This window comes from Chanodichthys erythropterus, chromosome 12, assembly GCF_024489055.1.
Source record: "Chanodichthys erythropterus isolate Z2021 chromosome 12, ASM2448905v1, whole genome shotgun sequence".
Taxonomy (NCBI): Eukaryota; Metazoa; Chordata; class Actinopteri; order Cypriniformes; family Xenocyprididae; genus Chanodichthys; species Chanodichthys erythropterus.
This window is the reverse complement of record NC_090232.1, coordinates 47948384-47971470: the sequence shown is the minus strand read 5'-3', so window position 1 is coordinate 47971470 and position 23087 is coordinate 47948384. Positions and strand designations below refer to the sequence as shown.

At 37.4% G+C, this 23087-nt stretch overlaps 2 protein-coding genes across 3 annotated transcripts; both read right to left on the bottom strand.

Moving 5' to 3' along the window:
• Window positions 1-1100: 1100 nt before the first annotated feature.
• Window positions 1101-22620, bottom strand: LOC137031498 (complement C3-like). The gene is made up of 10 exons (XM_067402489.1): window positions 21407-22620; window positions 21138-21333; window positions 20884-21052; window positions 20630-20702; window positions 15841-15930; window positions 15567-15649; window positions 15385-15472; window positions 11195-12511; window positions 7319-7476; window positions 1101-6686 (listed from the first exon to the last, which is right to left on the bottom strand). Exons 1-8 carry the CDS (start codon window positions 21475-21477, stop codon window positions 12502-12504), a joined length of 780 nt encoding a protein of 259 aa, XP_067258590.1. The 5' UTR covers window positions 21478-22620; the 3' UTR covers window positions 1101-6686; window positions 7319-7476; window positions 11195-12501.
• LOC137031497 (uncharacterized) lies at window positions 17438-20521 on the bottom strand. Of its 2 annotated transcripts, XM_067402487.1 has the most exons (3): window positions 19151-20521; window positions 18744-19054; window positions 17438-18618 (listed from the first exon to the last, which is right to left on the bottom strand). In XM_067402487.1, the coding sequence occupies exons 1-3, from the start codon at window positions 19394-19396 to the stop codon at window positions 18528-18530; spliced, it is 648 nt and encodes a 215-aa protein (XP_067258588.1). In that variant the 5' UTR covers window positions 19397-20521; the 3' UTR covers window positions 17438-18527. The 2 variants fall into 2 exon arrangements, with proteins under 2 accessions (XP_067258588.1, XP_067258587.1); XM_067402486.1 differs by having other exon boundaries at window positions 17438-19054.
• Window positions 22621-23087: the final 467 nt, after the last annotated feature.

Below are 23087 nucleotides of genomic sequence, written 5' to 3'. Positions count from 1 at the left end.
GTGTTACTCATTTGAGTAACGCTTACTTGTTTTTTTTAAGGCAATCGGTTTGCATGGTTTTAACAAGTAAACTGGATTGCCTTTGAAGTAAAGTAAACTCGGTAATTCCAAGTTGTAAGCAGAAAACATCAGCTTAGCACAACTTGCATAAATGAGTTAGGAATACTCACAAAGTGTATTTTACTTGAAATGATTTAGTTGTTTAAAATAGTAATTCTGAGTAGTCTATACTAAGACAAGTAGGCTACATCTAATCTTAATCATCTCTGATTAAGTATACAATATAAATTTGTTTTAAGTTACTGGAACTCTCTTGTAAGTGTACAATACTAGACAGGCACTTGTTAGTTCTACATACTATTCCTATTTCACCTTACTTGGTTTTTTCAAGGCAATCGGTTTGCATGCTTTTTTTAAGTAAGGTTTACTTATTGGATTTTACAGTGTGCTTTTTTTTTCAAGTAAGGTTTACTTATTGGATTTTACGGTGCTATTTTCCATTATTTTATGGTATTTTTCTGGCGCCCCTGCTGCCAGAAAATTACCGTTTTTTACGGGATTTTCTTACTTAATTTTTAATAAAATACAGTTTATAACCATAATTTTACATTAAAAAGTTAAAGAAAAAAAACAGAAGATTTTATATAAAATTATGGTTATAAACTGTATTTTATTAAAAATTAAATAGTTTATAACCATAATTTTACATTAAAAAGTTAAAGAAAATACAGAAGATTTTATATACAATTATGGTTATAAACTGTATTTTATTAAAAATTAAATAGTTTATAACCATAATTTTACATTAAAAAGTTAAAGAAAATACAGAAGATTTTACATAAAAACGACTGTATTTTCTTTAGCTTTTTAATGTTTAATGCAGGACATTTACTTAAGACAATAAAAACAATAAAATTCCCAATAAATAAGGTTAAATGCTACTATACAAATAATCAGTCTTAACTGCAAAACAATGTTTGTTATTAGTTTATTTTATAAAGAGCCAAAAACAGTTTTAAAACTAGTAATTTATAGTAGTTTGAACTACAGCAAAACTTAATATAAAGAAACAACAAAGAAAAAAAAGTTACAGTGGAATAATTAAACAGTCTGCCTTCAAAACCTGACCACTGGTCGACAGATGAACTACAAGGAGTCATTAAAAAACAAACAATTAAACAAAGCAGGAAAGAGTGAGTGTTCTTAAAGTCTGTGTGACACTGATGAAAATTTCTGTGCAAGTCAAGTCAAGTCAAATTTATTTATATAGCGCTTTTACAATTGGTAATTGTTTCAAAGCAGCTTTACATATTAGAAGCACAGAAAAAAAGGGAAGTGGTTAAAACTGTACAAGCAAGCGTGGTAATATGTAACATATACAAGATGGTGCTACATTAAGCCAATGTCGGCTGACTTCCAGGGGTGGAAAAAAACCCCTAGGAAAAAACCCCTTGGAAGATATATATATATGTAAATGTATATGGAGATCAAAATCTGAATTGTACATTTTTATTATAGAGATTAAAAATCGATTATATATAAATATATGTAAGCGGATACGGGGATTAAAAATCTGAATTATAGATGCAGCCAGAATTGGATCTTTAGGCCCATTGTCTCCTGGGCTACGTTGTAGTCAGGTCCAGACGCAGGTTCTCCATCTGATCTGGATACGGCCTGGATGCAGCACCCGGCAAACCTCAGGATAAGCAGAGAGACAGATATTAGCGTAGATGCCATTCTTATTCTGATGTACAGGTATATCTAGTGTTATAGGAAATGTTCTCGGTTCCGGCCGACCTAATTATTGCAGCGTAACAATCCTTTAACGGATTTGAAAAATGTTAATGTATTGATAATGTGTTATGTGTATGCAAGAGCAAAGAGATGTGTTTTTAGTCTAGATTTAAACTGACAGAGTGTGTCTGCTTCCCGAACAATGCTAGGAAGATTGTTCCAGAGTTTAGGTGCTAAATAGGAAAAGGATCTGCCGCCTTCAGTTGATTTTGATATTCTGGGTATTATCAACTGGCCTAAATTCTGAGATCGCAATAAACGTGAAGGACTATAATGCATTAAGAGCTCACTTAGGTACTGGGGAGCTAAACCATTTAGAGCTTTATAAGTAAGTAGCAAGATTTTAAAATCTATACGATGTTTAATAGGGAGCCAATGTAATGTTGACAGAACTGGGCTAATATGGTCATACTTTCTGGTTCTAGTAAGAACTCTAGCTGCCGCATTTTGGACCAACTGTAGTTTGTTTAAAAGCCGAGCAGAACAACCACCCAGTAGAGCGTTACAATAATCTAGTCTTGAGGTCATGAATGCATGAACCAACTGTTCCGCATTTGTCATTGAGAGCATATGTCGTAATTTAGATATATTTTTTAGATGGAAGAAGGCGGTTTTACAGATACTATAAACATGACTTTCAAATGAAAGATTGGTATCAAAGAGCACACCCAGGTTCCTAACTGAGGACGAAGGTTTAATGGAGCACCCGTCAAGTGTTAGAGAGTATTCAAGGTTTTTTCATGAGGAAGTTTTTGGTCCAAAGATTAGGATATCAGTTTTTTCTGAATTTAATAATAAGAAATTTCTTGTCATCCAGTTTTTAATGTCAGCTATGCATTCTGTTAGTTTTGTGAATTTGTAGGTTTCGTCAGGGCGCGAGGAAATATAGAGCTGAGTATCGTCAGCGTAGCAGTGAAAACTAACACCATGCTTCCTAATTATCTCTCCTAAGGGCAGCATGTACAGAGTGAAAAGCAACGGTCCTAATACTGAGCCTTGTGGTACCCCATATTTAACCTGTGATCGATACGACATCTCTTCATTAACTACCACAGACTGATAACGGTCAGATAAGTATGATTTGAACCATGCCAAAGCAATTCCACTAATGCCAATATAGTTTTCAAGTCTTTTTAAAAGAATGTTATGATCGATAGTGTCAAAAGCAGCACTGAGATCTAATAACACTAATAGAGAAATACAGCCACGAACGGATGATAGGAGTAGATCGTTTGTAACTCTAACGAGAGCAGTCTCAGTACTATGGTATGGTCTAAATCCTGACTGGAAATCCTCACAGATTCCGTTTCTTTCTAAAAAGGAACACAGTTGTGTTGAAACTGCCTTTTCTAGTACCTTTGACAGAAAAGGTAGTTTCGAGATTGGCCTGTAATTTACTAAATCTCTCGGATCTAGTTGAGGTTTTTTAATAAGAGGTTTGATAATAGCCTGCTTAAAGGTTTTTGGCACGTGTCCTAGTGTTAAAGATGAATTAATTATATCAAGAAGTGGACCTACGACCTCTGGAAGCATTTCTTTCAGTAGTTTAGTCGGCATTGGGTCTAACATACATGTCGTTGATTTTGATGATTTGATAAGTTTAGATAATTCTTCCTCTCCTATAGCGGCGAATGATTCTAGTTTTACCTCAGGGACACTACAGTGCACTGTCTGAAGCGAAACTGTAGACGGTTGCATGTTTATAATTTTCTCTCTAATATTATCAATCTTGCAAGTAAAGAAGTTCATAAAGTCATTACTGCTGTGCTCTATGCACTGTAAACCCTAATGCTCAAAATACTTAATTCGTTTGAGTAGGACAAACTTAAATTAAACAAATTAGTTCAGTTAAATTAACAGTTATGAGTATTTAAAACTTTCTTTTACTTTTGAGTTCACAGCACTGACATATTTCAAGTAAACTAAACTGTTTTAGTTGCAGCAGATTTCTAATTCCCAGCATGCTTTGCATCAGACTGTATAAATGCTGAAATTAAGTGTTATTTTGTGTGTTTTTGCATAAGATTGACATAGGGAGACATAAGTTAGTGTTTAATGTTGTGTTATGTTGGGATTGACAGGGGGTTCTGTTATGTTAGTTTTGTAAGGTTACCATTCTGGTGAAGAGTAGACCGTGTGGTTAGGTTGAGGATGGGCTGCAAAACTTTTAAGGCCATATACACTGTATGTTGTTTGATTATATACATGCAAGTATATATTGACAGTCTCTTTGATAATTATAATAGCATGTGTTTTTTGCTAACTAACATTTAACCAAGATTGGAATGTGATGTTTATGTAAATTAACTATATGTACTTGATTGGGGCGAGGCTGAGAACTGTGGGAGCGAAGGAATGCCAGTGATGTGATTGTTAATGAGAGACACCTGTGCACCACACTAGCATTGCTCCACTTCCATGGCTCTCGGCCCCGCCCCACTTGTCACAAAAAAATTAAGTTCTACTAACTTAAAAAAAATAAGTTAGTTAACTTAAATGTTTTGAGGTAATAAGTTTTCTCAAATGTTTTGAGTATTCTGAACTTATTGAGTTTTACAGTGTGGAAACGTCAGCAGTTGAATCTCTGTTTCTAGTTAATTTAGCCACTGTGTCAAATAAATACCTAGGATTATGTTTGTTTTCTATTAAGAGATTTGAAAAATAAGTAGATCTAGCATTTCTTATGGCTGTTCTGTAATCAATCATTTTTTCTTTCCACGAAAGGCGAAAAACTTCTAGTTTTGTTTTCTTCCAACTACGTTCAGCTTTTCTAACAGCTCGTTTTAGAGCCCGAGTGTGCTCATCATACCACGGCGTTGGATTCGTTTCCTTAATCTTCTTTAGACGTAAAGGAGCGACCGCATCTAATGTGCTGGAAAAGAGAGAGCCAATAGTTTCTGTTGCAGCATCGAGTTCTTCTAAGTTGTCAGGTATACTAAGGCGATGAAACTGCTCGGGGAGATTATTTTTAAAGCAATCTTTAGTGGCAGACGTGATTGTTCTACAATATTTATGGCTGGGTGGTGGTTTTGTAGCCTTGGCTAATTGTATTATACACGAGACTAAATAATGATCTGATATATCATCGCTCTGCTGTAGAATTTCAACAGCATCAATATCTATTCCATGCGACAGTATTAGATCTAGGGTATGATTACGACAATGAGTGGGTCCTGACACGTGTTGTCTAACTCCAATAGAGTTTAAAATATCTGCAAATGCCAATCCAAATGCGTCTTTATTATTATCTACATGGATATTAAAATCACCAACAACAAGGACTTTATCCGCAGCCAGTACTAACTCTGATAGAAACTCAGCAAATTCTTTGATAAAGTCAGTATGGTGCCCTGGTGGCCTGTATACAGTAGCCAGCACAAATGTCAACTTACATAATGTTACATAAAGCACCATCACTTCAAAGGAATTATATTTGAAATTCTTTTGAATGATTCTCGATAAATTACTATAAATTATAGCAACACCTACCCCTTTGCCTTTCTGTCGAGGATTGTGTCGATAATCATAACCTTGAGGACTAGATTCATTTAAAGTAATGTAATCGTCTGGTTTTAGCCAGGTTTCTGTCAAACACAGCAAGTCTAGTTTATTGTCTGTGATAATTTCATTTACAATAAGTGCTTTTGAAGAAATAGATCTAATATTCAGTAACCCAAGCTTTATCATTTGTTTATCTGATTTATCTGTGATTTTCATTTTTGAACATCAATTAAATTTTTACCCTTAAAAGGTTTCGGAAGTTTTTTGTATTTACTAGTTCGAGGTACAGACACAGTCTCTATGTGATAATATCTAGGTGAAAGTGTTTCTATGTGCTGTGAATTATCTGAGTTCTGTGACGTGAGGCGGCTAGCAGACGGTCGGTTTAGCCAGTTTGTCTGCGTCCTGATCTGGGCCCTGGTTTGTCATGTTTCAGCTCTAAGACTATTTGCCAAATTTCTAGAGAGAAGAGCAGCACCATCCCGGGAGGGATGAATACCATCTCTTTTCAACAGATCAGGTCTGCCCCAAAAGCTTTTCCAATTGTCTATGAAACCTATATTATTCTGCGCACACCACTTAGACAGCCAGCCATTGAGTGATGATAACCTGCTAACTATCTCATCACTCCGACGAACAGGAAGAGGGCCAGAACAAACTGGTGAAGTGAACATCATTTGTGCCGACGTGGATAATGATTTTAGAATATTTACGTTTAGCATTAGCCAGCACTTTTAAATTTGCTTTGATGTCAGGTGCTCTGGCCCCCGGCAAACATGTGACTATGGTGGCTGGTGTCTCTATTTTCACGTTCCGTGTAATAGAATCGCCAATTACTAGGGCACTTTCAACAGGATTCTCAGTGGGTGCGTCACTGAGTGGGGAGAACCTGTTTGATGTTCTAATCGGAACGGAAGAGTGGTGTTTGTTCTTGCCATTATGCCGCCTCACAGTCACCCAGTTAGCCTGCTGCGTGGCTTCTACAACCGGAACCGAATGTGTAGTGTTTACTAGGTTAGTCGCATCCAAAGCAGTATCTAAGGCCCTTTCATTCTCACTATCCTCAATTAAAGTTTGGATGCGTGTCTCTAATTCTGAGATTCTCTCTGTCAGCCTGACAATATCCCTGCATTTATCACATGTGTAAGTCTCACTGCTGACAGAAAGAGCTAAGCTGTACATGTTGCATTTACTACACATGATAATCGTCGGACATGACTGACCGTGTGTTTGATGAACGCCGTCCGAAAAACTGCAACGCACACGGGACTCGCTGGCTGGATGTCTCGGTCGCTTGCCGGTGCCTGGGGCGAGGGTGATGTGCGGGACGCTGTACCTCGCGGTGGATCGATGAATGCCGGGCAGCAACGTCTCCACAGCTTCCCGATCTGGCGAGGACAGATCAGAATAACATACATCGGATAAATCCGCCATTCAATCGACAAGGAAGGTTGGTTTAGAGGAAAAAAAGAAAGTAGACGGTAGCTAGCAGGCTATGGCTAACACTAGGTGATTATGCTGGTGGATTGCTAGTAGTAAATCGTTCCGTTTAGTAATACTATGCAATAGGTTAAGTAATCTAGTGAAAAATAAGAAAGTTATATTATGTGAATAGGAATAAAGAAAAGGATTTAGGATAAACTCCACGAAGCTCCGAGCGTAGATCAGACAGCTGGCAGGCAGCAGCGTTGAACCGGTGATGTAGGTTATACTATATAGGCTCCAAGAAAGCAGATACTGGCATCTGCTTGTGAATGAAGGGAGACTGAAGAATGTTCTCCATGTTTGTCTTCTAGTCATAGTCTGCAGTTTCAGTTCAGAGTGTAAGAACATTTTGAATAAGGATGTCAAACTCAGGGATGGAGCTAAACTCTGCAGGACAGCGGCTCTACAGAAACTAATTAAACACACCTGAACCAGCTAATCAATGTCTTCAGGATTGCTAGAAACTTCCAAGGCAGTGTTCTGGAGCGGGTTGGAGCACTTTGCATGACAGCAGCTCTACAGAAACTAAACACACCTGAACCAGCTAATCAGTGTCTTCAGGATTGCTAGGAACTTCTGGAGCGGGTTGGAGCACTTTGCAGGACCGTGTCCCTCCAGGAGCAGAGTTTGACACATGCTGTGGACTGACCGTCATCTGCTTTCGATCCCTTGGGGTTTATCTTGAAAAGGCATCTGTCAAACAAACAACATGAGTAATGAAACACACTCTACTATAGAAGTCTTTTAATAAATGAACAGTAAAAATATCAGAATAGAGGAAAAGGACACAAAGCGTGTTTGTGGAGGGAATTTGCAAGAGTGAATGCCAGAGGGTCTATATCTACATTAACACAGATACTTTTGCATATTTCTCTTTATGTTTTGGCCTTCCTGAGAAAACATGATCATTTCTTACGTTTAACAGCATGCGCAGGAAGATGATTTAAGAGTCTTCCGACATCTCAGTGTGAAAGAGAAACTTTTGGAAAATGCTGGAACAATAATGTAGTCTAAGAACATCTCAAAATTAAAACACAGTTTTCAAATGTGTCCGGATTAATGTAGATAGAGAGAGTAGATAGATAATGTAGAGAGAGAGTTTCATAACTGTTGATGTATGAAATTAACGGCTGGCTTCGTACCTCTGAAAGAGCTCCAGCGTTGCTCCTTGGCCTATATTTCAGTCTAAACTTAAGTTTATGTAATTGAATTACATTCAAATTTTCCATTCATTTGGATTACATTGTTTTTACATAAACAAACTAATAAACTTAACGTGATTCATATTTGTAAGTCATAAGTAAATTAAATAGGTACGATTTATCTAATAGTATGAAGAAAAATGCCACCATAGTGGAGATGAGGGTTTGCTTTAGTTGGGCTCCTGACCCTTATCTGTCTCATATTAGATTTTGTTTTGGCTGTTATAACAGCTGGTCAAGCAAAGAGAAAATATGATCAGGTGGTGTTGGTTATGTTTACACGTAATCATTATTTGACCTGAATCACTGAACTCATTTAGAGCCCAATCCCCGAGTTAGATTTACATTGATTACAGCAGCACTGTGATTCTACAGCAGAAGATTAGCTTTATCAAAATAATCTGAAAGATTTAAATAAAGTTGTTCTGATTAAAAAAAAAGAAGAAAGCTTCCCTCATTGAGAGACACAGACATCAAGAATCAGCCCGTGAATCTCAACAGTGGTGACCATCAAAAACCATGTTGCAGTGCATTCTGGGAGCCACCAATAAAAATTCATCCATGCTCCCATCATGCATTGCTGCATGAATAAATTGTAGGGACCCGTTCGACAGACGTTACCAAATGGCTTTATCAGCCAGAGGCATGATTGAACAAAGCTTCATTTGGTTCAAAAGATCCATTTCCTGACAGGAAAAACCTAGCTTTTACAGGAGTGATGACGTGACTTCTTTTAACAAAGGACTCTGTCTAAAGGACTTCTTTGCTCATCAGCAATAAACTAATCAGAACCTATCACGTGGATCTGATCACATTAAATCTATTGATTCTCTCACAAAACCCTCTTGTATTATCGGACGGAACAGGAAAACACCCATCAACGGATTTAAAGACGAATCTGTCCTATCAATACCTCCCTTGTTTGAGCAATCCATCCTGACCCGGTCACTCGTGACTCCGGTCAAAGTTTAAACTATGCTTAAGGACTCAATCTTGAATCTCAAAAGGGACAATTGTCGATTACTTAAAGTATTAACTATATCCAGAATAACACTTGATATGATGTGATTACTAACATGTTGGATTCAATGCATTGTATGTTTGTATTCCTGTATGCATCTCCTTTCTCTTATAATCATTGTTTTAATTAGGTCAGTCTAGTAATATGTGTGTAAGAAGTGTGTCGTGTTTGAGCTCTAAATGCAGAATTTATAATTCTCTGTAATTCTGTGTGAATGAAACATTGAAATTCAGTATCAGGAAAATATTAAGAAACTTTATAAAGTTGTTAATAAAACAGGAGAATGTTCTGCAGATATCACGCGATGTGATCAATAGACAATAGACGAGGCGTGTCTAATCTCCGTAGCAACGTCTCATTGGAGGATCGCATCTGAAGGATGGAGCCAGAATTGCTCCTTTAAAACTATGCTGTCCGAACAAACTAACGTCAGGAAATATGAAATAAGCTCAGAAGTCAGAAGCTGGAAGTCAGAAATCGGTCAGAAGTAGCCGAAGCACCGCTACTTTGACCACGGTGGAAAAGTCGCATGGGTCATTGAGAACTGATTGACCGGGGCTGATTTTCCATCTAACAGTCGCCGACTTCAACCACGAGCTGCGCCGCTGATCATTCAAGCCAGATGCTCAGAACAGTTGCACCAGCCAGCAGCATCCTTCAAAGCTTCCGCGCAACCCACAGGGCTTTCCCGAGAAGACGTCACCTGAAAGACAGCCAATCCAGAACGGGACTCCGCTGTACACGAGTCACGGAACAACCCGATTACCTCAGCTGTCAGAGCAAACGCAGGTACAAGCAAACTTCTCTCTCTTGCTGGAAACTGGTGAAACTCCTTTAAACCTAAAGAATCAAGCCAAAGCTCTGCTTTTGTGATCTTCCTCAGGTTATGAGTTAAGTTAGCACTGAACTTGGGACTTTTCATAACTCATCAACTCCGCGAATGTGTGTGCATGTGTGTGTGTTTAGCCTTAGTTTCCTGTAATCATTAGAAGTAGTCAATAAATCTTGTTTTGATTTTCACATATAGTGTTTCTTGTGCTGTGTGTCAAATTACTGCCTTAAACTTAAAGATCAAGTTACCTCTTGCTTATAATAATATAATAATTAAATAATAAGCATAATAAAATATTTTTACTGTTGGCCACAGAATAATATTTCATCCAGAATTGGTAAAATACTCTAACCTCAATTTTCGCTGGACGAATAATTGATGAAGTGTTAAATATTAATTCTGAATCATTTACAGTAAATCATTTACAGTTGATTCGATTCTTATTCCCTGTAACAATTAAATTGAGCTAATAAATGACCTAAGGTACATTACAAAATTATGAGCTGAATTTTCTTAGTAATTTGCTTTTATTGTCACTATTTTTTGCTGTTTTTAAGTGACTTTTTAGTAGCTTGTTTTCTAATGTTTAGAGTTGATCTGTTGATCAGAATATGTTGCTTGTCACCGTCATTGAGATTCACAGGCTCATACTTGATGTCTGTGTGTGCCTAAAAGAAGATTTTTTTTTTTTTTTTATTCAGAACAACTTTTTAAAAATCCTGTGGATTATTTTGATAAAGCTGATCTTCTACTGTTGAATCACAGTTCTGCTGTAATCATTAGTATAAATCTAACTCAGAAATTAAGCTCTACATGAGTTCAGTAATTCAGGTCAAATTATTATTATGTGTTAACACAACCAACACCATCTGATCATCTTTACTCTTTGCTTGACTAGCTGTTACAACAGCCCAAACATAATTTAATATAAAATAGTCAAGGGTCAAGAGCCCAACAAAAGCAAACCCTCATCTCCACGATGGTGTCTTAAATATTGTGATTTTCTCCTTTGGTGATTCTGCTTGTTATCATGAGGTGTCTTCAATAATGGTCAATCATCACTCAATTAATCACTTCATTATCTCATAAACTCTGACACTGCTTCAATAGTACTTTAACTCAGTATAGTGCGCAAACACATGACATACTATTAGATAAATCTTGCCTATTTCATTTGCATATGACTTACAAATATGAATCACGTTAAGTTTATTAGTTTGTTTATGTAAAAACTATGTGATCCAAATGGATGGAAAAATTGAATGTAATTCAATTACATAAAACTTAAGTTTAGACTGAAATATTTTTTGAGTGAACATATAATGATAGAGAGAAGTTTAGAAAATGTTTTTTTACCTGCTTATTTTCGCTTCACGTCCACGAACAGCAGCAATCCTAACGGTCGAGTGATTCCAGTCAGCTCCGCTGCTCCACCGTGTGCTTTGAAGAGACTGTATCCTTGCGCCGGGCAGGAATTCCTTCATTTCGATATTTAAACTCTACCTTGTTGAAATGTCCGTGTATTTCAACAAATAATGTATGATTATATTAGATTACGAGATGATATTAGGAAAAGAAATTTGTAACGAAATGAAACATTGAACGCAGCAGAACTACTTTGACAAGCGGAACAGTCAGAGTAGTGATTAAGTCCAATAAAAAAAAAAAACTGAAATTTTATGTTTTTTTTGTTTTCACAGTTACATGTTTTTCCACATTATTTTACAGCGGATATATAAATTAACATTATATTTCTGTAATTTTACAGAATATTCAAAATACTGAAAAAATCTGTAAAATATTAATCCACATTTTATGTAAAATTACACATTATTATGTAACATTTCTTTTAAAAAACAGAAATTTAATGTAATACTAAAATACATGCAATTCCCTGTAAATTTAATAGTGGAAATTAAATTACAGCAAATATCAGTAAAACAACAGGCATTTCAGTGTATAATGACAGAACGGGAAAAAATCTGTAAAAAAAATACACACCATTACCTGTAAATTTACATTTATTTTTTACAGTGTAATGTGCTGCGTACAATATACTTCACTGCTTATTCAACATGTGTTAACTTATCTATTTTCCAATAGTTCACCAGTGAAACTGACTGAACATTAGTTGAGTTGGTCCCACTTTATATTAAGTGGCCTTAACTACTATGTACTTACATTTAAATTAATGATTTGATACAATGCACTTATTGTGTACATACATGTTTTTACATTGTACTTATATTTGAAAAACACCTGCATGTAATTACATCTGTAATTAATTTCTGTAATTACATTTATAATTACACAGTTGACCCATCCCTTACACCTTAACCAACCCTTAAACCTACCCATACCAGCAAAGCTTTCCTTAACCTTACCAGTATCCCACCTCAATAGCTGCAAATGTGTTTTGCAATTCAATATGAACCCAATAAGTACATTGTACTTATTTTTGATGTAAGTAAATAGTAGTTAAGGCCAATTAATATAAAGTGGGACCGTTAAGTTTGCAGGTCTTACAGTGATCTCCAGTGTAGAAGATCATCCTGGAGTGTTGACAGTAAGCTTGCTAATACCATTGGCTCTTGTTAGACTTCTGACCGCTCCAGGATTGACCTCCACTTCCACATTTTCAGCAGGTGTCTGGTCAGGATTTGTTACATACACCTATTATAGAGACAAAAAAACAAAAAAACAAAAAATATTTACCTGCATATACACTCAAAAAAATGATTCTAGCTGCTTGTTCAGTTTATTTAAATAAAATAAGCTGAACCAACACAAATCTTTAGTTTTTTACTTAATTGGCATTCGCACTCAATTGTATTATGTTAAATGAAATTAAATTTGCAAAATGTTAGGTCAACCTAAACCATTTGTGTTGGGACTACATGAATCATTTATGTTGCATTGATTGAACCTGGGCAGTGGATTTCTAGTTCCCAGCATGCTTTGCGTAGGTAAAGATTGGGACAGTAAATGTTGAACTTAAGTGCTGTTTAATGTGTTTTTTAGTAAATGGAAATACCTTTTAAAGTTTGATGTTCAGTTATATTTGACATTTAAAAGAGTTTATGTTATGTCGATTTTTTGAGGTTACCATTATGCTGAAGTGTAGACCTTGTGGTTAGGCTCTAGGTGGCTACGTAAAACAAATTTATAATTTTCTCAACGAGCATTAACTGTGCTCAAGCCAGTAATGAGAAGTTCTTTATCTGATCATTTCTTGCATGCTATAAATGTTACTTAGCATATGAAAAGTGTTATTTTAGTTTAGTTTTTATAGAAATATAAATAAATTAGTTTGAGGGCCAGCACAAAATTTACACAGTCTACATATGGTCATCAGCTTTTCCCCTCTAAATGGTCATGAAACATGTATGTCTGTGTACAACAGCTACTCAAAACCTAAGCACAAGCGCACATCTTCGCCATGATGGTAACAAAAAAAAAAAAAAATGGTTGGATCAACAAGAATGAATTATGTTCAGGAAACATACACAGAATACGTCAAATGAAACTGGTGTGATCTCATTCAATTATTAACATTAGCTGAATAGATGGCTAAATACCTAATGTGAACTGCTGCTTTCCTAACTATAGCCTACAGAACATTTAGAAATAATTTTGAGTAATTTTGTGTGAATAAAATTTTCTCCATTAAATGCATACCAAAACTCTAAGTAGATAGCTGCTATATATTTAAACAATGACAGAGCCACAATTATGTTAGCTCAATGATGTTAGCTCAAATTATGTTACATCATACCTAAACAGTTAACAAAGAAATACATATAATTTAATAGTAAAAAAAAACAACAAAAAAACATTATTCACAAAAAATTTGCTGCATTTCAAAGAGTTGCTAGTTGATATCCAGCCCTATCACTTCACTGCTGTAATCCAGGCATCTTGTCTTTAATTTCCCAGTGTAGGTTAAGGTGCGTTCACGTGGCCTTGTAATTCCTGTAGTTACGAGATTATAGCTTGTAAAAAGCGTTCACGTCCTCGCAGAGCTTGTAATTACAGCTTGTAATTTGGGAGTTTTCTGAAAGCTCCCTCATGTACCACGTGGCCTCTGTACCACCTGACTGCTGTAGATTCATTTAGGTGTTGATAGTGGTGTCATGGAAATGCATAATTCCCAGTCCGAGGACCAAAAGGACGTGAACAGCTCTGAATATAACGTCACGTGTTGTCATCTCAAGATTCCGGTAAATACGAGGTGGCGTGAACGCAGCACAAGTTCCTGGCCTGGGGGAGCATCTAACCAGTGAGCAACATGGACCTCTTTTAATATTTGACATTTTTAATAGCAGAAATAAATTATCGCAATCCAACTGTGCATCAAGTGCCTCCCGCCAATGTTTTGAATGCGCTCAACAACTACACCGGAAGCGTCCAAGGAACAAAGATGTCACTTCCTTTGTTTGATAGTGTGTCAGCTTTGAAAGTGAGTGTAAAGCCGAGTTCAGACTGCACGATTTTCAAAGTAGTCGGGTCACTGTTCTTTTCACACTGCATGACTATCTTGGCCAGCATTCAGTCGCTGCTGTGTTCAAACTACACGATGGATCGGCGACAGAAGGTTTCACACTGCATGACTTTACAATAGGAAGAATCGCCGACAACTCTGTCTGGCACGCAAACTACGTTTCACAACCAAACACAAGCGACGTGACAAGGAAACAACGCGATATCACGCGTGCAAGACTGGAGTTATTATTATTATTAAAAACGGTAGCCCGCAAGAAGCTTGCAATTGCGTGTGTGCTGATTTGCAGCGAATATAAGAAAAAGAAAAGAAAAATATGGAGGAGGAAATGGTTGGGGGAGACTGTGGATTGTGTGTTCTGCAACGAGAATTCGAGGTAAATATATAACTTTTCAATTTGCTGCTGTTGCGGATGGTCAAGCAAATGTTTGTGCTTTGTTTCTGTTTGATAGAATTGTAATGTTTATCTGAAACAAAGCCATGCTTGCTGATATTGTGGTCTATAACTCCTCCCTGAACTCCCCGCTGATCTGTATCTTGCTCTCTCATTGGCTGTCGGTTATTGCTGATGTAGTTTTCAGTCAGAACACTTTTCACACAGCAGGATTTTGAATCGCCGACAGGTCCAGATATTTAGCATGCCAAATATCTCACGGGTGTCGGCGACTCGTCGGCGATTCTCTCAGAACGCGTCTTTGCTCATTCACACTGCGTGACTGTCACTCGTGTGAACGAGCTCAGATTTGCCTGTGATTTCGGGCATTTGTCTGCGATTTCTCAAAACCTGTTTTTAACCTTTTGTCTATACTCCAAAGTATGCTTGAATTACAACCATTTAAGTTTGGATAGTGCATTTTCTTGTCAAAAAAAAAAAAAGTGGGGGTGACAGTTAAGGGGTTATACTTATTATACTATCTCAAACTCTCACGAAAAGTTTTGGTTGCTCACTGTACATTATTTTGTAGTTTACACACAAATCTGTTTTAAATCAGTGTGTTCACACATTCATTTTCAATACAGTGAAGCAGAACATATGTTGTCTTACTTGGCTTCAGTGTCGACTGTCAGACTCTGATCATCCACATAGAAGAATGACTGACTGGGTTTTAATTTCACTTCCAATGTTGAAGGCACTAAAAACCAAACCAGAGAAAAGACACACAAATAAATAAATATATTCATACATCATAGCATTTACACAACATACAGTTTGTTGACACATCTTACCATATTCTTTGACCTCAAAGTCTGCAGTAAACGTCTTCTGAGGAGTGTTTGTGTACCGAGTGACCACCTTCCACATCCCAGGACTGAAACAAAACATTTGAACAAATTATGAATAAGCATCAATCAAACATTAAATCAATCTTAACACATATGACATCTATGAGTATTAGCTGTGTTGTGTGTAGATAGTTATTATCCTGAGGATGACATCATGAGTCATTAAATCCAGTTCACTCAGGTTGAGCGGGTTCAGTCGTCACAGTGTTTCACACACCTGCCAATCTCAGGAATGGCGTATCCTCCAGACTTCATCCCTTTCACTGTATCCATCTTCTCTGATGAAACTGTGATGCCTTGTGGATTCTTGAGAAACACAGAAATCAGCATTAACACTGTGTTTGCTGAGATCAACAGTCATGTGTGTTCTACATGGTTTATGAGGACACAGATGTGTATAATGACATGGTTGATCATGTGTAGATAGAGAGAGAGAGAGAAAGACAACACTGTGTCCAACACAACATGTGTTAACTATCATCCAATCACATTGCTGGTACGTCACTCCACAAGCCGTTAAGCAAGTTTGTGCCTCTTTCTTCATCGGTGGACTTCATTTCGACACATTCATTGTGTCACGATTTTAACACAGTAATTGTGTCAGGAAGGTGATCTGCTGTTCAAAGAATCAAAGGAGAAAATCACAATTTAAAGTTACCATCACAGAGGTCAGGGTTTGCTTTAGTTGGGCTCTTGACCCTTGATTTTTTAATATTAGTGTTTGTTTGGGCTGCTGTAACTAAGTCATATCAGCCAAACAAGCAAAGATGAAAAGATGATCAGGTGGTGTTTGTGATGTTTTCACATAATCATTATTTGACCGGAATCACTGAACTCATTTAGAGTCCAATCTCTGAGTTAGATTTACATTATTGATTATAGCAGAATATCAGCCTTTTCTATATAATTCAAAGGTATTTCTTAAAAAGTTTTTCTGATCAAAAAAGATCTTTCTTTCAGTCTCTTTTGTGAAATTCTTCAGATTATATTGAAAAAGCTGATCTTCTGCTGTAGAATCACAGTGCTGCTGTAATCAATAATGTAAATCTAACTCAGAGATTGGGCTCTAAATGAGTTCAGTGATTCAGGTAAAATAATGATTATGTGAATCATAACAAACACCACCTGATCATCTTTTCTCATTGCTTGACTAACAACAGCCAAAACAAAATCTAACAACATAAAGTCAAGGGTCAAGAGCCCAACTAAAGCAAACCCTCATCTCCATGATGGTGGCTTAAAAATTGTGTTTTTCTCCTTTGATTCTGCTTGTTAACAGCAGATCACCTTCCTGACACATTTACTGTGTTAAAATCATTGACTCAGTGAATGTGTCAGAATTAACACAAGTGTCGTCCCTAAACTCACACACTGATGTGTAAGAATTGAACACATTTTGAGTCAGTTTTAACACATCCTTTCTAAGAGTGTGTATTGCATTCATTTTAACTGGTCAAAAATAGCACATCTATGACACAAATTGTGTGATTTATGACACATTAGTGTGATAAATATTTTAACACTGCCTGTGTTAAGAAGAATAACACACTGGTTGAGTTAAAAAAGTAACACATGTGTTGTCCTTAACTAGACACACGGATGTGTTAAGATATAACACAGGTTGTGTTGTTTTTAACACCCGTGTGTTAAGTCATCCACTAATGAAGAAAGAGGCACAAACTTGCTTAACGGCTTGTGGAGTGACGTAGCAGCAATGTGATTGGATGATAGTTAACACATGTTGTGTTGGACACAGTGCTGTTTCTCTCTCTCTCTCTCTCACACAAATTAGTGTGTTAAATATTTTATGCCTGTATTAAAGGTGCTAAAGAGGATATTTTCGTCGACTGAGAAACCAAAGACTGCTACTGAGTTTTTGAAATGAGCGCAAGCGTAAGAACAACCCCCCCTCCTTTCGAGGGAACGCCTCCCAAAACTTGTGCACGAGTATCAGGACATGAGTGTTTTCCACCGGCATTCGCTGTGTCGTGTTAGTGGATTCATTATGTTAGACTCGCCGCAGGTAACTCATAATCTGCAGTTGTTATTCCTGTCTCCTGACAAAAACATTGCATGCGGCGCCTGTGGAGTGTAGAAAGTTACTGGAGCGCGCAGCCGCGCTCGTCTCTCACAAGGAACGTCACAGCAGTGATTGACAAGCCAGAGGGCCAATCGTTTACGCGATTGGCTGATGTTTTTAAGGCCCTACCTCGTGCACAGATGATGTATATTACAGTTTTTTCCAATTGCTAACACACAATTTTTCAAACTAGTCTGGTTTTATCAAAACACTTAACACAATTCACAAAACCACACACCCAAACTGCAAAATACCTCATATATCCTGCAAAATGAAGCACTGCAACCGAAACTACACATAACATTATCAAAATCAAACTTTTGCATGAAATGGCACACACTTCATTCATATTACCAGATTTTTGCCTAACCACCTACACACTGTTGGGCATAATGAAAAGCACCCCCATCTTTAGTATGCTTTGCCATAATACTAAAATATGTATCAGATTGTTCACATGCACAGAAATATTTGCAGATACACACACATGCTGTTGCAACATTTTTATTTTTTTTCCTTCACTACAGTAAACAAGTCAGTACAACATAAGCACAGCAGATATATTTACATGGGACTGAACAAAAATATTCTTACAAAAAAAAGTAAACTGAAAAAGAAAATTTCTGAAAAAAAATATATTACAGTAAAAAAAACAAACAAAAAAAAAAGGCAAGAAAAATAATTAGGCAGCATCTTGCCGCACAGCCGGGTCTGGCCACAACGCCTCGTCAACATCACAGGCAATATCTTCCCTTATCAGACATCGAGGGAAGAAGCGCCTTGAGTGCCTTATCCATCCCTGAATTGCACCCACATCAATCTCATCACATGCCTCTTCCATGGCCTGCACAAGAGGCATGCGCACAAAGGGCTGCCGGTCGTATACCTTCCACCGCCATGCCGAAAAGAATTCTTCTATGGGGTTCAGAAATGGTGAGTATGGTGGGAGGTATTGCACGAGAAATGTTGGGTGGTCAGCAAACCAGTTTTGGACTGGGGCTGCACGATGAAAGCTCACGTTGTCCCATACTACAACGTACCGGTTTCTTTGATGGTCTGCATCATTCATACGCTCTGGTGGTATGAGAATGTTGTGAAGTCTGTCCAGAAATGTGAGAATATGGGCTGTGTTGTATGGTCCAAGTTTGGCATGACGGTGGAGGACACCATGCATATTGGAGATGGCAGCGCACATTGTGATGTTCCCACCACGTTGGCCGGGAACATCTATAATGGCTCTGTGGCCAATGAGGTTTCTCCCCCTTCTTCTGGTCTTTGCTAGGTTGAACCCAGCCTCATCTATAAAGATGAACTCATGTGGGATTGCATGAGCATCCATTTCCAGTACTCCCTGAAAACAAAGAACAAAAATCACTCAATATGGTGTTATCCAGTACACTGGGAAACAATGTTGTGTGTAGTGTACTGCAGTCAATATAGTACTTACATCCACATATGCTCGTCTGAACTCTTTGTTTCTTTGAGAGTTTCTCTCAAACGGCACCTTATAAAGTGGTTTCATTCTGATTTGGTTTCGCTTGAGAATGCGAGCCAATGTGGACAGACTAACTCGTTGAATGTTGTTGAATAAGGTGTTGTCTTGGATGATGTGGCTTTGAATTTCTCGTAATCTGATTTCATTATTTTCCAAAACCAAGTTTACAATGGCAGCTTCCTGTACCCCGGTGAACATTTGGCCCCTTCCTCCACCATGGTGTCGTCTCTCAGTCCTTTAGAAAAAATAAAATAAAAATATAAATAGGGCTTGGACAATGCAGCCTAAATATTTTCCCCCACAGTAGAGTACATTGTACAGGAAACTTGTACAGTTCATGAATGGCTGATGTCATACACTAAGTAAACAGGTGTCACCCAACTGATACACTATGACATGGGGTATACTACATGTGTACTACATGAAATTTTGGTTACATACCTGTTCTCCAGTCTAAAGGTCCGGATGACAGAGGCGACAGTAAAACGGCTCAAGTTTGGCTGCACTCTCTGTCCAGCCTCACGCATTGTCAACCCATGGTTGATGACATGATCTACTAAGGTTGTTCTGATTTCATTTGAAAGTGTTTGTCTTCTTTGGCCATGAACTCCTCTACCTGCTCTACCCCTACCTCTCACTCTTCCTCCCCCTCTTATTCTCAACCTCAACCTCCCTCTTCCTCTTCCTCTTCCTCTTCCTCTCTCTGCAATGTCTTCCATTGTTGTTGTAAAAAAAAAGGTTCTCACCTGTGGTCTTTTCATAGTGCTTACATCCTGATTGAAGTGTTAACAATTAACCACTGAGGTGTTTGGCCAGGTGGCACATGTAATTGGCCAATTAGCTCATGTAGTGTCATTTTGAATGGCAGTGTTTTGAAATGGCAAACATGTGACTTTATGTCAGATTGTTGTGTCTTATGCAGAGAACTGTATTTAGTGAATTTAAAAAGTGCTATTTTGAAATGCAAAATGTGTGTAAAACAGAAAAGGTGTTTAGACTTTTGGAGACTTGAGAAGAAGTTTTGCTCTCTGTGTGTCAGTTTAAATAATTGTGCTGTGCATGTCATTTTAGTGTGTTAGCAATTGGAAAAAACTGTAATATTATTACTTTCAGTGCACCTAATAAATAGTCTTTTATCAGTTAGTAAAGTAATATTGCAAAAATGTATAAAACAAAACATCCTCTTTAGCACCTTTAAGAAAAAATAACACACTGGTTGAGTTAAAAGTAACATAAAATGTGTTGTCCTTAACTAGACACACAGGTGTGTTAAAATATAACATAGGTTGTGTTGTTTTTAACACATCTGTTTTAAGGAGTGAGTGTTAGTGGAGGAGAGAATATACAGTTTGTATAGTATAAAAACCATGACGTCTAAGGAGAGTCCCCGTAAACCACATGTAATAATGTGCTCTATTATAAATGTGTAGCATGATTTCCACCGTGATTCCAGTCTGACTGTGTGGTTTCATGCTGGGCATCAGAGAGAAAATCCTGTAATAAACTGCAAAAGAGTTCAAAGGGAAAACTGCTACATGAGTTCTGATGTTTTTCTCTTCAGATTCAAACCCTGATACATGCAGCACTGATAGCAGTTTAATAATAAACAGGATTATGTAATGCTGATAACATGTTTAAAATTCACATTGTGTGTTATATATTTTCATGTTTTCACTGAATCTTACCTGTGCTAGCAGGCGTGTAGATGGGCTTGTCTGTCTGTACAAATATATATCCAGACTGGAATGAGACCATGACCACTTTCTCCAGAGTGCTGGATAGAAATTGAGCTTGTAGATTCACATACTGCTTCTCCAGAGGATCATCAGAGAAGAAGTTCTTATCATCAGGGATCTGAATAACAGATAATCAGTCAATCTGAATGATAGCTGATAACAGAATAATGAGAATGAGACATAACTGTCTATGGAGCTCTCACCTTTATATCTGTAAGGATCTGGTAATTGTTGTCTGCAGTCAGTGTCACTGTTTTGGACAGTATCTCCTTGTCTTTTCTTGGGTGCTTCTTCACTATGATCTTTACATCAAAAGCTCCTCCAGAATAATCCTGAGCTTCCACAAACACGTTCTCTGAAGAACCCACTCCCAGCAAATTAGGAGCTGACAGAACAAACCTGAGGAGATCAAGTCAGATCAAAAACAGATCTGTTTGTAACTCTATGAGTAAATGATGTGTTGAATACTCACAGCGGGTCACACAGTGTGAGGAGGGGTGAGGAGAGAAGAACAACAGTCAGCCACAGCAGCTTCACGTCCATCCTGTCTGTCTGTGTGTCTCTTCCTGTGAGCGTCTGTGAACCTGCAGCAGCTCAGATTTATACCCCCCTCTGTGACCCTCAGAGTCCAAACTGCTATTTCTCTTTGTTTGCTTTGTTTTTTTGCATTTTGTTTTACTGGAAATCACACAAGTAATCACACTCTTTACTTAAGTTCACCCATGAAGAAATTAAGAGTATACCAATAGCTATGTTAAAACGGTTTTGAATTTTAATTTTTTTTACATGGAGACTTTGATTTCTCCAAGGAACTGAACTCATTTAACATAAACATTCAGAATAATAAAAAATAATAGTTCAGATTTGTCGACTATACTTTTTTTAGTGACTCCTCCTGTAAGCTTGTCATTGTTACTCCAGCAAATGGTGACCATTTCATGATCAGCAGGCTTGAAACCACATTTAGAAGTCTATCATGATTGTGGAAACTGTAAAGAACACTTTTGCTGTTGTCAGTCAAATAAAGTGCAGATTTCCTGTAAATGACCAGCAAAAAACAGTTAGTGTAACCTTTGGTAAATTGGCAGCTGCTCTGTTGATCTTTTAAGGGTCATGATTTTGTTTTTCTTTTTTTTCTTTTTTTTCAGTGAGCAGCAGTTCTAGCAGGCGGGCGTCATAATTCTCATGAGAACATAGATGGGGAGAATCCTAATTTTGAGACATCCTGCTCAGAATGAGATTCTTAGTGTTTTCTCTTCTGTTGTCTTTCAACCACAAGGAGGTGCATTACCTTTCAAAAACGTCAATTTATTATGGTCCCGCCCCCCACTTGAATGATAGGGTAAAGGTTTGGTGGTTCAGTGGGTTCTAGTCTCAGAAACCCTCATTAGATGAACTGCTTGTTAAAAGTTTGCTGCTTCAGTTGTGGTGTTGATCAGATGCATTTTACATACAGTATTTACAGTACATACAGTAAATGCTTCATTGGCAAAAAAAAAAAAAAGGACCTGTTTGAGGTAAAAAGTGATCATCTAGAATAATTTCACTAATCACATCAGCACGTGGGAAAGTGCAAACAAGTTTTAGTCAGGAGGAAGAAGTGCTTCCAGTCATTGTGTTCTTGCGTCTTCAATGGTTACCTCTAAAGAAAGACATGTACCCATCATCGCCATTTTGATGCAAAGCATCTGAAAGAACCATTTACAGGATCATCAAGAACTTCAAGTTGAGAAATTCAACTGCAATGAAGAAGTCAATGAAGAGTCAATCCTGAACCATGTGCAGAGCTCAATATTGGCAGCAGGTGTGCATCTGTAGGTACAGTGAGGTCAAAACTTTTGGACAGTGGCTTCGTGAAGAAGGGCAGCAAAGAAGCATCTTTTCTCCAAGAAAAACATCAAGGACAGACTAGATTTCTGCAAGTACAGCAAAGATTGGACAGCAGAAGACTGAAAGAAGTTATTTTTTCTGATGAAGCCCCCTTCCGACTGTTTGAGAAATCTGGAAAATGAATAGTCCAGGGAAATAAAAGGTGAAAGTTACCATGATGAGTCCTGTGTCATGCCAACAGTGAAGCATCCTGAGACCACCCATGAGTGGGGCGGTCCCAAGGGAGTGTCAAATTGACCCCAAACATACTGCTTGTTATTATT

Coding starts and splice junctions, on each gene's coding strand:
- LOC137031497 (XM_067402486.1), bottom strand. CDS start 19,396: ATGTTCACCGGGGTACAGGAAGCTGCCATTGTAAACTTGGTTTTGGAA. Junction 19,055..19,150: donor TCAGACGAGCATATGTGGAT/GTAAGTACTATA, acceptor CTTTGTTTTCAG/GGAGTACTGGAAATGGATGC.
- LOC137031498 (XM_067402489.1), bottom strand. CDS start 21,477: ATGGACGTGAAGCTGCTGTGGCTGACTGTTGTTCTTCTCTCCTCACCC. Junction 15,931..20,629: donor GGAATCACGGTGGAAATCAT/GCTACACATTTA, acceptor TGTGTTTCTCAA/GAATCCACAAGGCATCACAG. Junction 15,650..15,840: donor GCCATTCCTGAGATTGGCAG/GTGTGTGAAACA, acceptor GTTTTGTTTCAG/TCCTGGGATGTGGAAGGTGG.